General features: G+C 39.7%; 1 protein-coding gene across 1 annotated transcript in view; it reads right to left on the bottom strand.

Moving 5' to 3' along the window:
• The window catches only part of LOC137284017 (uncharacterized), a 132,435-nt gene that overhangs the window by 25,257 nt on the left and 88,253 nt on the right, over positions 1-18,925 (bottom strand). The window contains exons 51-65 of the mRNA XM_067815679.1: positions 16,707-16,938; positions 15,670-15,757; positions 15,241-15,318; positions 14,894-14,990; positions 13,533-13,694; positions 11,051-11,212; positions 8,739-8,906; positions 7,753-7,914; positions 7,323-7,490; positions 5,297-5,461; positions 4,597-4,761; positions 4,226-4,390; positions 1,025-1,192; positions 667-828; positions 131-289 (exon numbers count right to left, since the gene is read on the bottom strand). Coding sequence (XP_067671780.1) covers positions 131-289; positions 667-828; positions 1,025-1,192; positions 4,226-4,390; positions 4,597-4,761; positions 5,297-5,461; positions 7,323-7,490; positions 7,753-7,914; positions 8,739-8,906; positions 11,051-11,212; positions 13,533-13,694; positions 14,894-14,990; positions 15,241-15,318; positions 15,670-15,757; positions 16,707-16,938 — 2,301 coding nt within the window. The remainder of the gene's footprint in view (positions 1-130; positions 290-666; positions 829-1,024; positions 1,193-4,225; positions 4,391-4,596; positions 4,762-5,296; positions 5,462-7,322; positions 7,491-7,752; positions 7,915-8,738; positions 8,907-11,050; positions 11,213-13,532; positions 13,695-14,893; positions 14,991-15,240; positions 15,319-15,669; positions 15,758-16,706; positions 16,939-18,925) is intronic.

The raw sequence follows: 18,925 nt of genomic DNA, 5'->3' as shown, positions 1-18,925 counted from the left end.
ATCCAAACACACAGCTGTTCCAGCAACTCTGCGCATCAAAGTGTGGTGTCTTAAATGACACATGCTTGTACAGCCTAACCTTACAGTGGGAAAAGAGGTAGATGGAACCCTAGACGTACAGTGTACATACCCACATTACAGTCTGACTCAGATGTGGCTCCTACAGTGGCTGTCCTGAATCCTGGCGGACACGCCTCACATTTTCCCACACTGGTGGAGTTCTTGTAGAAGCCGATCAAACATGGCACACAGACATCACTGCGATCTTCCAGACCTTCCCTACAGCTCACTACATTCCAACACAAAATGTTGAAGGAATCAAGAAACTAATATTTATCAAAAATGATTCAGTAAATGTATATGTTTCGAACAATACTACATTCCTATATATTAGAGCCAGTGAGTGAGTGTGGTTTTACACTGCTTTTAGCAATATTCCAACAATATCACAGCATGCAACACCAGAAATGGGCTTAATCTGGGAGAAAGAGACTACAGACTAACATGATACTGTTTTACAGTGAATTGTCAAAACAGTCTAATATCCAAAAGAAACTTAAACAAATTAACATTAACAAGGCCTAAGGGAATATAGATAATTTTTTATTACCTGGGTGAAGATTTTCATGAAAGAATATGACGTACAAAACATCCTGCAGGACTTACAACGACAGTCAGCCATAGATGTAGTCGCTAGGCCAGAAGTTGACGTGTTGTCAGGACATGGCAGGCACTCCACCTGGGCTGGGTTTGGCTGGAATTCCCCTACATGGCACGCCATACACGTATTGGTTCCAACGTCCACATAGAAACCAGCACTGCAGTTTTCTGAACACATTCACCATGTATAGTGCGAGATTCTCAAGTATGGGGCCCAATATGGCAAATATGGTACTAGTATTAATACGTAAAGGCACTTAAAGAGTGAAAATGAAGACGTTCTACACTTATGTTGTTATTCAATTTCTAGAAATTGTTAAGATGTTTCTGTCACAAGTCCATGATGACCCAGACTTCTACTCACTGAAACTACAATCAGGAGCAGAGGTGGCTCCCACCATGGACGTAGTGAACTCTGCAGGGCAGGGCTGGCATGGCAGAAACACCCCAGCACTGTTGTCCTTGTATGTCCCCAGGCTACACAAGGAGCAGTTGAAGGAATCAGCAAGCTCCTGTCCTGATGGACAAAACTCTGAAAACACAAAGTACTGAGAATGACAATACTGTGTGAGCAGACACAACAGACACCTCACACTCCTTGTCTTCTGCCCTTCACAGACTTGGATCTGTCTGGGTGTCCCATTGCAAAAGATCAGGAGCATGTATATACTCTTAAAAAAAAGTAGGGGTTAATGACATTTCAATTTGGATACAAAGTGCAAACGTTAACAAACGTGTCAAGGGCAGACATATTATGAATGCACCACCACTTTCCTCTATTACCATCCCTAAACACAATGAATGATATGCATGTGCACATGGGTCCCCATTCTTGATTTTGACATTTCTTCAAGAAGGTTGAGAAATCACTTAGAAAATTAATATGGACACTCATCTTGCATCATACATTTGTCAGTGTTTGTTTCTAGAAGTTTGTTTTAAAAAGAAAATCATATGTACATGTAAATTACATGCCATACACCAATCATCTTTCAAAAGCGACTACATTCCAAATAACTATGGTTGTAAGGAAGTGAAAATGGTGATGCACTCTCTAAACATTCAATAATATCATATTAACACTGATTGACTCTGATAAATCTCCTAAATACTTTTAATCGTAAATAAAAAAAAAATGAACATAACCTACTTTTTTTAAAGAGTATATATATACTCCATATTATCGCAAGTATATATATAGAGAGAGTATATATACTCTATATATGAGTATACATATATTCTACAGTATCACAAAACATTAAGGACCACCCCAATATTCCATATTTAAGTATTATATGGCTCATAATACGACCTGTTAGGTACTTTCATATTGAAATTTTGTGTGGTCCTCAACTGTTTTTCTTGAGTATATACCGGTATGGAGAAACTGTGCCTGATGTTAAATCAGAGGTGTTAGTTGAGGACAACTGGAATACATACAAAGACACAATGTGTCTGGTATAGATCCAGTCCTCTTAGAATCAACTGGGGACTAAAAACTCAGGCACTGTCTGATGTTAAATCAGAGGTGTTAGTTGAGGACACTGGAATACATACAAAAACACAGTGTGTCGGGTGTAGATTCAGTTCTCTTAGAATCAACTAGTCATTGTCTGATGTTAATCCAGAGCTGATAGTTGAGAAGACAAAAATATGTACTAAGTCACTGTGTGTCTGGATTAGATCCAGGTTCTGTTAGAAGTAAACAGAGGGCTACAAACTGAAACACAATATCTAAGGTTAATCCAGAGCTGCTAGCTGAGGAGAGTGGAAATTATACCCGATATGTGCATCTGATTAGAGATCATATCATAGATTGTCTCTGGTCTCTGTGTTTGAAGAGAGAGGGTACTACAACTTACAGAGGCACTGAGTAGCCAGTGTAAATAGCTGAGGAGACAGGGCAGTACTACATACTGAGACACTATGTGTCTATTGTAGATCCATGTTAATAGTTGAGGAGGCATACAACCATGTACTGAGACACCGTGTGTCTGATGTAGATCCAGCGTTAATAGTTGCTAGAGTACTACAATGTACTGAGACACCGTGTGTCTGATGTAGATCCAGTGTTAATAGTTGCTAGAGTACTACAATGTACTGAGACACCGTGTGTCTGATGTAGATCCAGCGTTAATAGTTGCTAGAGTACTACAATGTACTGAGACACCGTGTGTCTGATGTAGATCCAGTGTTAATAGTTGCTAGAGTACTACAATGTACTGAGACACCGTGTGTCTGATGTAGATCCAGCGTTAATAGTTGCTAGAGTACTACAATGTACTGAGACACCGTGTGTCTGATGTAGATCCAGTGTTAATAGTTGCTAGAGTACTACAATGTACTGAGACACCGTGTGTCTGATGTAGATCCAGTGTTAATAGTTGCTAGAGTACTACAATGTACTGAGACACCGTGTGTCTGATGTAGATCCAGTGTTAATAGTTGCTAGAGTACTACAATGTACTGAGACACCGTGTGTCTGATGTAGATCCAGTGTTAATAGTTGCTAGAGTACTACAATGTACTGAGACACCGTGTGTCTGATGTAGATCCAGCGTTAATAGTTGCTAGAGTACTACAATGTACTGAGACACCGTGTGTCTGATGTAGATCCAGTGTTAATAGTTGCTAGAGCACTACAACGTACTGAGACACCATGTGTCTGATGTAGATCCAGTGTTAATAGTTGCTAGAGCACTACAACGTACTGAGACACCGTGTGTCTGAGGTAGATCCAGTGTTAATAGTTGCTAGAGTACTACAATGTACTGAGACACCATGTGTCTGATGTAGATCCAGTGTTAATAGTTGCTAGAGTACTACAACGTACTGAGACACTGTGTGTCTGATGTACATCCAGTGTTAATAGTTGCTAGAGTACTACAACGCACTGAGACACCGTGTGTCTGATGTAGATCCAGTGTTAATAGTTCCTAGAGCACTACAACGCACTGAGACACCGTGTGTCTGATGTAGATCCAGTGTTAATAGTTCCTAGAGCACTACAACGTACTGAGACACCGTGTGTCTGATGTACATCCAGTGTTAATAGTTGCTAGAGTACTACAACGCACTGAGACACCATATGTCTGATGTAGATCCAGTGTTAATAGTTGCTAGAGTACTACAACGTACTGAGACACCGTGTGTCTGATGTACATCCAGTGTTAATAGTTGCTAGAGCACTACAACGTACTGAGACACCATGTGTCTGATGTAGATCCAGTGTTAATAGTTGCTAGAGTACTACAACGTACTGAGACACCGTGTGTCTGATGTAGATCCAGTGTTAATAGTTGCTAGAGTACTACAACGCACTGAGACACCGTGTGTCTGATGTAGATCCAGTGTTAATAGTTGCTAGAGTACTACAACGCACTGAGACACCGTGTGTCTGATGTAGATCCAGTGTTAATAGTTGCTAGAGTACTACAACGTACTGAGACACCGTGTGTCTGATGTAGATCCAGTGTTAATAGTTGCTAGAGTACTACAACATACTGAGATACCATGTGTCTGATGTAGATCCAGTGTTAATGGTTGCTAGAGTACTACAACGTACTGAGACACTGTGTGTCAGATGTGGATCCGGTGCTGGTAGTGGTCGTGTTAGCATCACATATCAGACAGGAGTTCTGATATGGCTGAGGCTGGTACTCCCCCTCAGGACACATCTCACACATGGGAGTTGGTCCCGCCAAAAACCGTGTGCCTGCTGAACAGTTCCCTAGTTGGAAAAGACACACAATTAAATAATGGTCTCACATGTATTCAAATTACAAAGAACCTGCAAAGTCTTGTCTTTGAGAAATCTTGTGACAAGAAGAGACATTGCTAATACATGAAACCTTATGTCTCTCCTCAGGGACTATGAAGGTAGGATCCAAAGAACAAATCATTCTTGGCAGAGGAACAAAGAGATGTCTCACTCACCTACAGTGCATTCCCCTACAGACTCCGCCCCAGTACCAGGGGTGATGTATCCTTCTGGACATTGCACACACCTGGACAGTAGGCCCCTGGAGTTATTCTTGTAGAAGCCTCGGTCACAGGGCCTACACTCATCACCCACAACTTCCTGGCCAGATGGGCAGTACACTGTAATATGGGAACAGACATGCACAACGCCTAACTCTAAGGCAGACTTGACATACTCACTCCCACTTCATTATATAGTATATTGCTTGTTTCTTTTATGATAAAATACTGTATTCCACAGTTGGAACAATTCAAATGATCTCTCCTGGCAGATCAATGTAAGGAAACTACATCACAATGACTTCCGACTATTGTGACATCATCAGTTACCATGATGTCAGAATCACATTACTTTACTAATCTCTCTGTTGCTGATGCTGGTTGGCTGATCTTTTCACATTCAAGACACATATTATGGTTTATAAACCAAAGAAGTGGTATTTGAAAACACTGTTAGATAACAAATGGAATCTCAGCCAAATGACAAAAGTCTAAAATTATTTTGGCTTTTGACATATGTTGATATAGATGACATGAAAAGACATTCAGAGCAATTCTCTACTTTCACCAATATCATTTGTGCCCTTTAGCAATGACTTCCTACTTGCATTAAAGGGTAATTAACTGAACTACATCCGAGATGATGACAGCTCACTTGTGCAGTCAGTCTGCAGCTTGCTACCCATCAGCACTGTTGTCTTGTTGTCACCACATGGCAGACAGTCTTGCTGGGCAGCCTGTGGCTGGTAAGAACCCAAGGGACAGAGGTCACACTGTGTAGACGAGGCATTGGACTGGAAGAGCCCAGGTGGACAGTTCACTGAAAATACAAAACATTGTCTATGTTTCTAACCATTGCTTTGCATAGCTTTACTTAGTGTATAAATCTGCCTAGGACGCAAATGGTTAATGATACCACCCTGGCTGCATCACAGCAAAACATGCTAAAGATGGTATTTGATGTTACTGTGGCAGACACAACTATGTACATAGGGATTTTATTATTTTAATGTTTTCTGTTCTGTATATGTATATCTGTAGGCTACTTAATAGGTCATGTGTCCCTCAAGCCCTTAACAAACCCAAGCCTTGACGTGATCAACTGATTGGCCAAGCTAAACCTCAAAGTTAAATCTTTTGTCTAATAACCTGCACTCTGCACAAAGTCACCACACAGACAAGTTGACAGACACTTGACAAATCATGTTAGTTTTATATATCTCTGTATATTTATATCATTGCACTTATATGTTGTGATGCGTTAAATATGTTCTATTAAAGTAAATTGGGCGTTTGATATTGCCTAAATGTCATCCATTATCTATAAACATAAATATGCTAAACCAGGCTTAGCAGTTGTAAGGTTCCTTTTGTAATTACTAACAACTTTTCTATATCTTTGCTCTTGCGTGCATGAGAAATTTAAGTCCGAATGTGTTGTAGAATAGTCCTATTTTAATTCTGTTGTTTAGGTATGTGTATACAACATGTGCATATAGCATTCCACACAGCACATGAGTTTTAAGCGTCTCACTCTTAGTTATGATAGTAATTACATTTTATTCAGATATATTCGGGATACAGACTGTTGCTGTGCTCTGTCGTCAACCCAGTCTCACCCACATGGTAGGCTCATTGTTGAATAATTCATTTCAGATTTGCATTATTATCCACGTATTCCATTAACTACTAGCATATCCATTACAGTAAAAACTGTAATATAGATCAGTTACCATCTAACCCATGTATTATGTAAACAACAACTTGTAAACAAGTTCATGACCTTGTTTAACTTAGACTGTTTATTCAAATATGTCTTGTTATGTACTCGATATGATAAGTCGTAACTTTTATCATGTATTTCATGTTAGCTAGTCTGTTTATAGCCACTAGTAATAAGTATTGCACATTGATGATATAAGTATTGCACATTGATGATATAAGTATTGCACATTGATGATATAAGTATTGCACATTGATGATATAAGTATTGCACATTGATGATATAAGTATTGCACATGATGATTTTATGTACTATTCATTGTATCATTATTTCTGTAAATATTTCAGGGTGACTTATCGACCACAAAAATAAAGATTCCTCGGGCAATAGCTCACACCCGTAGCGTATGTTTGTCGTTTGTGCATTCACTGCCCTGCTACATTACCCTGGACCATAGGATTAGACATATAGAAAAAGAGTGGTTGGATGGGAGTCAATACATAGTGTCACAGTAAACTGTGGTATGCACGATATCACCAGAATCCCATCAAGAACACAATATAAACATAATGACCTTGAACTCAACCCAAGACTCAGTTTCACCTTTTCTTAATTGCTATATGCTTACTTTCAGTCAATTACATGAATGTTAGTAATTCAGTTAGTGACTTCAGATTTCTGCGTTGGATTTCACGGCTATGAATTTGTTTTCCCCTTATGTATGGAAGTACAAATAACCATGGCAGCCATTTTGTCCTCCCAATTAATACATGGTTGCAAGGGTGCTCAAGTTAGCACTGGGCATAGTACAGACCCAAACAATGCAAAAATATGATTCAAACCCTGGATCCTGTACTGAGTAAGGGATAAAACTCTGCAGGTGTGATGTGTGAGATGTGTCAGTGTGACCCAGAAGTGTTGCAACCACTGTAACCAATATTTTGAGATGGAAACATACCAATTGAGCACCCAGCTACTGACGTTGTGCCATTTGAGGCAGTGATAAAGTTGCCACTACAGGGTAGACATCTGCCGTAGGGGTCCATGGCGAAGTCCTTATACGTGCCGATGGGACACTCTCTGCATCTTGTGTTGTCCACAGGCTCAAACCCAGACTCACAAAAGACTGAAACATGCAGTTAATACCAGTACCCATCAAACCACATAGATGGAAGTACATAATGTCTTAATGCATAAACAGCAGACACCAACAAGTGGTCCACTGAAATCTGCTCTGAGACAAATAATTAAATCTTATTACACAAATCTTGTTTTTCTAAAATGTACAAGTAATGCAACATCTCATTCTTTCATGCTACTTGATTGTAAATTTCAATGAGTTGTGTATGCTTTTGCCTATGAAATCAGTTTCTATGTCCTACACTCACATTTACAGTCCGTGGCAGCAGTGGAGTGGGTACCATCGGTGCGGTGTTGGTCACTACAGGCGGTGCAGTTGTCCTGCCACTTCTCATCTTGGTAAGTATTTTGTGGACACGGTTGACATTTGTTCTCACTGGTGTTCCTGAACTCTCCAACTGGACAGGCCGCTGACAACAAACGCATACAGATGACACATACAGATGGCACATACAGTCAACACATACAAATGACATGTACAAATGACACAGATGACACATTCAGATGACACATACATGACACATACATGACACACACAGTGGACACATACAAAAGAATTATATAAACAGCAATAATTTAACACAAGATGTCATTGTGTACTATTGGCCTCATGGCCATATCTACGAAATAAACCTGTCTGTCTGTCTGTCTATAAACAGACCACACCAACAACATTGTTGTGCTGGACAATGAGAGTCCAGTTTCCTAACAATGTACACTAAGTTTATGGTTTATACTGCCACATATGAAAACATACTGAAGTATAAACGTTGATCTGAAAAAAGTTGGTTTCATTAATATTCTATCCACCAAAAGTTTACATTCATTAGTGTAAATGTAGTTACTCACTTCAGTCAGCTGTTCTATACTAGATTTTGTAAAATATTCCATAATATTTATAGGAACTGTTAACATATGAACTGATGTATTGTAAAACAAATTCATAACATTGAAAAATCACTGTCATGAGTTCAAATAATGATGATACTCAGTGAAAATTTGCCAGTTCTAAACAAAACTTTACACCAAAATGCAACTGTTGATATGCATGATATTTCCAAATTCTCTTCAGAAATTTGATGCATGATCCTTGTGCAATTCATCTACGAAAGGTTTGCAGTTGGTTCTCCCAAGTTAGTGGAGCAATTCATATGTAGCCACATATATATGCATTACATACATGATGGGTCTGTGTGCCTATATGCATTCATGAAGGGACTGAAGCTATACTGACCTATGGTACACTGGGCAGATGAGTTGGATGCTGAAGTCGGTGTGATGAACCCTGGGTCACAGCTGAGACACACCTGGCTGACTGAGTTCTCTCTGTAGGTCCCCACAGGGCACTCAACACACACCCCACCAACTGCCATCGACAGCTGCTCCCCCGACGGACATCCGTCTGTAAGAAGGAGAGGAACTGACAACATCCACAAGACAGAGCTAGAAAGTCACCAACAGTGTACCCCAGTCACCTGATAACATCCACAAAACAGAGAGCTAGAAAGTCACCAACAGTACCCCAATCAACTGATAACACCCACAAGACAGAAAACTGGACAGCCACCAAGAGTACTCCGATCACCTGACAACACCCACAAGACAGAAAACTGGACAATAACAAACAGTACTTCGATCACCTGACGACACCCACAAGACAGCTGGAAAGTCACCAGCAGTACCCCAATCACCTGACAACACCCACAAGATAGAAAACTGGACAATAACCAACAGTACTCCGATCACTTGACGACACCCACAAGACAGAGAGCTGGACAGTAACCAACAGTACTCAAATCAACTGACAACACCCACAAGACAGAGAGCTGGAAAGTCACCAAAGGTACTCTGATCACCTGAAAACATCCACAAGACAGACAGCTGGACAGCCACCAACAGTACTCCAATCACCTGATAACACCCACAAGACAGAAAGCTGGAAAGTCACCAAAGGTACTCTGATCACCTGACAACACCCACAAGACAGAGTGCAGGACAACCACCAACAGTACTCCAATCACCTGATAACACCCACAATACAGCTGGAAAGTAAGTCACCAGCAGTACCCCAATCACCTGATAGCACCCACAAGACTGAAAGCTGGAAAGTCACCAATAGTACTCTGATCACCTGACAACATTGTCATAATCTCGTGTTTCTCATCCACATCTGGGATGTGAAGTAAGTTGAAATACAGCTTTAAGAATGCTACCACAAAACATGAACCCATTCACTTAATACGAGGGGATGTCAATAAGTTTTGAGCCTTGCATAGAAAAACACAAAATATTGGTATGAACCACATATATTTTTCAACATAGTCCCCTTGTGAGTCAAGACACTTGTTCCATCTTTTCTGCCAGGCGCTGATGCCATCTCTGTAGAAGGCGCCATTTTGGTCCTCAAAACAAGCCTCAGTAGCAGCAATAAGCTCATTATCATCCTGAAATCTACGACCACACAAGTGTTTCTTGAGATTTGGGAACAGATGGTAATCACTTGGTGCTAGGTCTGGAGAGTAGGGGGGATGCGGCAAGATTTCGTACCCGCATTCCTGGACAGCAGCAGCTACAACGCGAGAGGTGTGTACTGGAGCATTGTCTTGGTGTTGAAGAATACCACGTCTGATCTTGCTCCGGCGCTTCTCCTTGATTGACTGTCGCACTTGCCTCAACAAGTTAGCGTAATATTCCCCATTCATTGTTCTTCCTTTTGGTAAGTAATCCATGTGATGACGCCTTTGTTATCCCAGAAGACTGTCGCCATTACCTTCTGCACTGATCTGGAGGCTTTGAACTTTTTGGTCCTGGGAGAAGTGACATGTTTCCATTCCATGGATTCTTGTTTGCTCTCAGGATCAAAGTGGTGGATCCAGGTTTCATCACAGGTTACTAGCCTAAAGTGAAAATCTTCTGGATTCTTGTTGTATCTGGTTAGCATGGAGTTGCTTATGGCGACCCTTGTTTGCTTCATTTTATCTGTAAGCATTCTTGGCACCCATCTTGCGCACACCTTAGGCATGACGAGATGTTCATGAAGAATTGTCTCAATGGATCCGTGTGAAATGCCTGTGGTCTCCTCTAACTTGTGGAGTGTGATTTGACGATTTTCCAGCACAAGTCTATGCACTCTGTCAATGTTTTCCTGACTATTGCTTGTTGTTGGGCGACCTGACTGGGGTCATCTTCAAGACTCTCTCTACCATGCTTAAATTCATTGACCCATCGTTTGATGGTAGCAGATGAAGGGGAAGACTTCCCATAAACTGCTGAAAGCCTTTCTTCAATGTTCTTCGCTGAGTTTCCTTCAAGAACTAAAAACTTAATTACTGCTCTATACTCAACTTTATTCATTTTCACTGCCGTGTGGGGGGTCTCTTTCTGTCAATGTGAGCTGCTCAATAACTTCTGAGAGTAGGATACCGAAACTTATATATCACATCAGCTACACCCCAAGGTTCAATTGTCGTAACATAGGCTGGGTATGAAAATTGCTCAAGGCTCAAAACTTATTGACATCCCCTCGTATGTGTATGTGACACTCACCTACACACTCTAAATGCGATGTGGATCCTGTGCCAAACGTAACTTGACCAAGAGGGCAGAGTCTGCAGGACAAGGCTCCTGTGATGTTCTGGTAGGTTCCAATTGGGCATGGCTCACAGGTCCCAGTAGTGATGTTGTAGTATTGCCCAGTGGTGCAGTTAGCTGCAGACAACAGATACATGGTGTCATCATACAGCTGCATACCTCTGTCATGCAGAAGCTTTGGAAAATATTTTCTTCACACTCCTACATAAGACTCCTCATCTTACTTATCTTGACAGTTTGTTGCTGTTCCTGTTTAGGGCTCTGTTTAGTGCTCTGTTTAGGGCTTTGTTTAGTGCTCTGTTTAGTGCTCTGTTTAGTGCTTTGTTACTTGCACTGGTTCAACCCAATATTACAAAGTGCAGCCTAGTTATTAGCACAAGGAGCTAGTCAATTTTCCAGACATAAATCAACAATAACATTATAAGTATAAATATTACAGCTAATTTTTCTTCTAAATTTTGAATAGCTATGCCACAGAAACATAGCGGCTATGACAACTCTTGTAAACAGGGATTAGTTGTGTCTCTGTGTTGCTATGGTTTCATGGGTACTACATCATGGAAATACGTTTATGTGCACCAAAATCTCTTTAACACACAATGTTGCAACTGGCATGTGGCTGGTGCAACTAGGTCTTCATCCTAGGTTGCACCTGATGCAAGTAGGTTAATGTCTGTTAAATCGAACCCTGCTGTTTGAATGACACAATAATGATTGCTTCTATTTACTACATATGTCTGTGCACTGAGCCCTGTTCAACAATTAGTTGATGTTAAGCAATGTTGGCCACAGAGGATCCAAGGATGGGTGGCTGTGTTTGGTAGCTTGTTTCCTGAGAGTTTCAATGACCTTGTTCTACCCTGAATGAAACGCACATAGGCAATAGAGTTTGATGAATATTGTCTCTGTTCAACCAGCACAAACTGGGTACCTGGTGGGATAAATCATATGACTATTAACAATTTAGCATCAAACAGACAGCAAGGATTATCTAGGGTAATAATGTCCATAATGCTTTATGTGCACAAAACATGTCTGTGCACCATGGAATTCAGTGCTATATATGTATTATTAATACAGCAAAACTGAAAAAAAACATGGCCATGATAAATTAGAGCTCCAGTGCTACTAGTCACTGAGGAAACCATCAGTGGAATGTTTTTCCACTTTAGTACAATCTACTATAGTCCTGGTCAAGCTGACACAAGAATCTAGTACATGTAACTTCTATCATACACAGTCTAACTCTGCTCCATCTTACATTTGTTACATCTACTCACAATGAGAACTCAACTTACAGCCATTTACCTTCCACAATACACAATGCAATGATTTTAAGAACATGGTCTAGGGGAGATAACTCTTACACACTTAGTTTGCAGTATTCTCAATGGTGGTGTAATGGTAACTTTGCTATCACTTCTGTACTTACAGATCACAGCAGCGGGTGGTCATTGTAAAACAATAATACACTATCCAAGGATTCCATGCAAATGGACCTGAGGCCATTGGAGCTGTATCACTCCAGGGAGCATTCAGTGAAGTAATCCTCAATATAGGTATTGTTACTTCATTAAGCAGTTATCAAACATTGAAAACGTCCATCTGTCATCTTCCACTACCATATGTGGAATAAATAACTGTACATACTGGTATATGGTCTCAGGTTGAGTGCTCTATACACTCATGAGTGTCAAATGAGCTTATGAGAAATGCCTGTGTCATTTTATGAAAATATCAAGTTTTAAACTTGTGCATGCAGGTAAGACCAATACATAAGTACAATTCACAGAAACATCTGTTTATCAATTTTGCTATATCACTGTGTCTAAACTAAGAATAAATTCATACTGGTATTAGTGGTTTGCTTTACTTTACAGTACAAGGCTGTACTCATCCTATAAACCTATATATATATCTCAAGATTTTACTAGTGCTTCAGTTGTTTTTTCAGATAACAGTCACAATGAATATATTTATAACAGTCACTATAACCACCAAACCAAATGGTTAAAAGTGCTTCTGTTTCTGCTGAGAGATAGTAGTGAGGAAGTGCTGTAATTTCAGCTGTACTGGGCTGGGACCTTTACAACTCAATGCTACCTGTGAAGATCAGGTTTAGAATTGATCTACAGCACCCCCTACTTGTCAGAAGAGGGAACTGATTGGAGCTGGTAGTCTTTTCATTGCATCCTGTTTGCATAGATCGATCTTCATGCTTTCGATCAGTGGACTGTTCGGTTCAGACTTGATTATTTACAGACAACTGCCATATATAGCGGGAATGTTGCTCATTGCAGTTTTAAACAACAAAGATATATGAAAAAAAATAATAAAAACACATGTCTGTCTGAAAGGAAATAACCAAACTACATCTGTATCATAAAAGGAATAACTGACATGCAGACCAGAGAGCTATTTAACTTTAATGACTTACTAACACAATCCGCTTCAGTTGTGGAGCCAACAGATGGAGTTGTCTTCCCTGGATCACATGACTGACATGTGACCTGACCAAACATTGGTTGATACATCCCCAAGGGACAGTTAAGACACATGTTGCTTGGTGCACTGTGATAGGTGCCTGGTCCACAAGTATCTGTGTAATACCAAATGTAAGTGAATGAATGGGTTAGAGCTGTCTAGCTGCCAACACTAATTATGCATAAAACCATATTATATTCTCCAGCTTTTGGCTAGTAATTTTGGCTAAACACATGATATTTTATGAATGACTCTTGTTGTCTTTTGTCTTTTGTCTTTTGTTTTAAAATCTTCCTCGACTACGCATTATGAATCTACACCAAAATGTTGGCTTTCCTCGAGGGTAGTACAAAAGGCATACATCATACCTTATTATCCGAGGGACTGCAAAGCATTTATTTTATCAAAATGTTAAATGTACAAAATATGATTTCATGTTACTTTGAAGATTGATAATCTTGCTACTGACTATATGATGTGTAAATGAAATGGTGTCTGCCTCTCAACTGGATTTTTAAAATCAGTGAAACATACCTAAACAACCTGAAAACTGCTGTAAAAATGGTTAATCATGTTTAAGTTCAGTGTGCAAGTGATGCAATGTATAAATTAGTTTACCAAAGCAATGAAAGTTGGTAAAATAAATGTCAACACTGTGACCTCACAAGTAGACATTTTTTTTTAAACTCAGGGCACTGCATGCATCATATTATAGCATCATGCAATTGTTAGAGATACAACTTCTTGGCAGAGAGTTTGGTGGAAAATATTATTTTCCAGTTGTCACCCATGTATGACACCTAGCTTTCACTGTAACTTGTGTCTGTACAGTTATGTATTCTATACATCTTTCCTTATAAGGCAACTGTCAGTAATTCAATTGCAGCAATTCCATTAAACATTCTGGGCCTTGTTTCACAAAACTCTTGTAAGTCTAAGATCAGGTAACATTTCTCGTAGTGCTTGTACTTCTTATTTTACAGTACATCAGATACAAATGCTACGAGGAAAGATCGTAGGCTTACAAGAACTTTGTGAAACGGGGCCCTGGTACCTATGTTCAACAGATGAGCCTTTCTTAAAATCTTCACAATGATATTTAAAAGCATGTATCAAAAGTATTTATTTAGAGGTTAGATTTTAACTAATGGTAATTTATATCAACTGTATCAATATTCATCAATGAATAATACAGAGGTAACATTGTAGTTCCAAACATGCTACATTGAAGTATTTATGAATAAATTAGACAAACGTGATTTGACAAGAGCACAGATAATAACAATAACCAGAATTATTCTGAGTTGAACTCACAGCAATCTCCATCAACTTCAACTTCACCTAAAGCACAGAGTAGAGCTACATCGACATTGAAGGCATTGGCTTCTGGTATTGCTCCTGGGAGTGACACCTACAAAAAGTGAGAAACAACATCCTTTAGTCAGAACAACACTGAAGGCATTGGCTTCTGGTATTGCTCCTGGTAGTGAGACCTACAACAAGTGAGAAACAACATCCTTTAGTCAGAACAACACTGAAGGCATTGGCTTCTGGTATTGCTCCTGGGAGTGACACCTACAAAAAGTGAGAAACAACATCCTTTAGTCAGAACAACACTGAAGGCATTGGCTTCTGGTATTGCTCCTGGGAGTGACACCTACAAAAAGTGAGAAACAACATCCTTTAGTCAGAACAACACTGAAGGCATTGGCTTCTGGTATTGCTCCTGGGAGTGACACCTACAAAAAGTGAGAAACAACATCATTTAGTCCAAACATCTTCAGTCAGAGAGAAACAACATCCTCAAGTCAAAACAACAACAATGGCTCTGGCTAGTGGTAGGGAGACCTACAAACAAGGAGAAACAACATCCTATAGTCAAAACAACACTGTAGGCAACCTAAAATGTGAGGGAGACAACAGTCAGCATCAAAAACCTTGTTATAGGGGAACAATTCAGTCAGTTGAAGGCTAACACTTACAGACAAGTTTAGATGGAAGCACTTTGTCAAGGTCATCCACGGACTTAACAGTACAGGCTTTCCAATGAAATCATTCTGTTATAGGCAAACAATTAAGGTTTCACTTACATTGTAGTTAAACATGTGTTTGTCCAGCACTGCTCTAGTAAGGATCTCTGTCGGGGTTCGAGATTCAGCCGAAGTGTTGAGCACCGCACTGAAGACACGATACAACAGTATGATCAGCAGGGTATAGCAGAGCAGGAAGTCCTACGTGATCATTATGGAGCTATGTACTGTATTGCCATGAACTCATTGAAATCCTGTTTAAAATTTAGCTACATCCTTACTCACTCACTGGCATAAATACCAATCTAATCCACATTTGAGCACACTCCATATCAATGTTCATTTTTACATCATTATATGGCTATTGACTGTAAATAATGATGTCTGTTCATGCACCAACTTTCATTCACCCAAAGAATGCTCCTGACAAAAAGCTGCAAACCCAGTCAATGAATCAGTCAAGGCTCAATTTGCATTTTCAGCTCCGTTGGGAATATATATGTTAGCTGTCTTGAGTCACAAGAACATTAGCATCTCATCCTATCGGGTACATACTGCTTCGCCATTGCCAAACAAAATAATCAGTAAGCAAAGTAAATAATTCAGTCACAACAAGAACAATAGATCTGTATTATTAATCAACTTTAAATGCTATTATGGTATGACAATTCTTGAACAACCAAAGCTGCTGTGGGGTATCCTACTGGGTAAAACATTTGCTCGTCACACCGAAGGTTCGAGTTTGATTCCCACATGGGTACAATGTGTGAAGACCATTCCTACTGTACCCACCGTGATGTTCCTGGAACATTGCTAAAAACGGCATATAACCAAACTTGCATTTGATCAACCAAGACTCCGAGTCTGACTTTCAGATTCAGTTGACAACCTTACAACTGGCACCTTATATAACCAGCACCAATACCTGAGTACCTCTAGTCCGATATCCTTCAAATGAGTTATCGCTAACCATCTGAATCAGAGTGTCTGCATAATATCTGGGGATGCTATGAAATGAACGGAAATGTTCCTGGTTATACATTTCTAGCTGAGAGCCCCAGTTTATTTGGAGGGCTGAAACATATCTTATGGCTCACCTGACGTTGGGAAATGTGACCTGAACTTTATAATATGGGAGAGCGCATGTGATGTTGTTGGTGATGGAGGTGCACCCTGAGTCCTCACAGAAGGCGTTCCAAGTGGTGTCCAGTGCCTTCACACTATCCATTACCTTCGTCTTCAGAAGCAGACTGACTGCATTGCACGAGCTGACTGTTATACGGTACTGGAGATTCATTGTCAACACATGCTGGGCAGGGCCAGTCAGTTCTGGAAGCATCAGAGAATATTTTACTGTATAAAATGTTTTGAAAGACAATGGCATTGACCTTCTTCATCGCAACTGAAAAGTAACATGTTCCCAAGGTTTAAATGACAAGACAAATAAGAACTGAAACAGCTTAAAGAACAAATAATGACAATTAAGTTTTTGTTTTAATTATATTTTCCAATCTTTTAAATAAAATTTTCACAAAAATTTGACAATCAAGCTTTATGTTATTGGCTTAATAATTATAATGAGTGAGTTTACTTTTACGCTGCACTCTGCAATATTCCATCTATATGGCGGCAGTCTGTAAGTAATCGAGTCTGGATCAGACAGTCCAGTGATCAACAACATGAGCATCGATCAGAGCAATTGGGAGCCGATGACATGTGTCAACCAAGTCAGCGAGCCTGACCACCCGATCCTGTTAGTCGCCTCTTACGACAAGCATAGTCGCATTTTATGGCAAGCATTGGTTGCTGAAGGCCTACTCTACCCTGGGCCCTTTGCAGGTCCTTAATAATTATAACAAAAAGTTAACAGAACAAAACAATCTTTCTTGATGAGCTGGCAAACCAAGTTTGTCTAAATTTGGCACCCGGGACAGTGTTACTGAGGATCCGGAGACCAATGATTCTCAAACAAACAATAGATGAATGCCCTGGTAGGAGACAGATTCACTATTAAACACTACACTAGTGGTTAGGGATGCACTATTACATAGGGGTGTGCAATATTACCGGTAAACCAGTATGTACCAGAACAGTATCTCACGATACGATTATCGTGAAATGGTTCAGATTCTGCAATATATTTGATCATCCCCAGTACCGTTTGAATTATCAGCCCTTGATTTCTATAGCAACAAAATGTGTTGTAAAAGTAACAAACGCTTTTATTCATGTTGGTTTCATGCAACATCTTACAAGTGAAAGTGTCCTTATAAGTGACTCCACAAGTGACAAATGTTCTACCAAATGCTTTAAGTTTTGCTGGTTTGAATGGTCACATATGTGACGTTTTGGAGACATTGAGTGGCCTCAAACAGACCAAACTTTTAAGAAAAGCAACATTTATGGCTGTCAGCTTCATGTTGTGAATATCATTACGTCTGGAATCGTATGTTTGCTCCTTCAACAGGTCATGAAGTAGCAAGTAGCATACACTCCAAATCATATTATTCACAATAAAGAAGTTGACATCCATAAATCTTGCTTTTCTTTCCTCCATTCCACTTCTGCATGCCCTTCAAAGATTTAACCAGTATTTTATTCGGACTCATTAGTAGAGTCTCTAGCCCTGAGTGATAATTTTGTTTGTTTTATGATGGGACATATGTTATCAATTTATCATAAAGGTCAAACACAAATTCTGTAAGACTATAATGACACTCTAAACATGAAAATCATGTTATATTATTACCTTTAACATAATGTTCTCAAAACGTTGTTGCAATAAAATACATTCAAACATTCTACATTAAGATTCTGTATGATTTTGTATATCTGTAAAGCACTGGCATACAGCCATACACAATGAGCAGCGGGAACCTGAAAGTATGGTGTAACTAAGAAGATGTGATTACACAATGCCATTTAGAAAGTGATCAAATGTAACATGTGCTATATTTGGGATTACACATTCGTAGTAAAGTACAATTTCCAGTACTTTTTTAAGTTGAGTTCCACCCGGGATTCAAACCGACACCCTCAGAGTCAGGCACCTAACTTGCCCAGCCACCGCGACTTACACAAAAACTGAAAGTTGGGAAACTGGAAGTCTAGTCTGCGGGCTTTATTTACCTTCTCATAAGTGTTAATTGGCACAGCTACCATGGCCAAAAGCTATGATTACACAATACCATTTAGAAAGTGGTCAAAGTTTACTAAGAAAGTGTAAACCCAAGTATAGCATATGCAACTAAGAAGATGATGTCAGACACAAACAGATATGAATTTATGATGTATGCACTTGGACTGAAACCCTCAA

This window comes from Haliotis asinina, chromosome 5 (genome assembly GCF_037392515.1).
Source record: "Haliotis asinina isolate JCU_RB_2024 chromosome 5, JCU_Hal_asi_v2, whole genome shotgun sequence".
Lineage (NCBI taxonomy): Eukaryota > Metazoa > Mollusca > Gastropoda > Lepetellida > Haliotidae > Haliotis > Haliotis asinina.
Note: the sequence above shows the minus strand (reverse complement) of the source record. Positions and strands in the feature narration are given on the sequence as shown.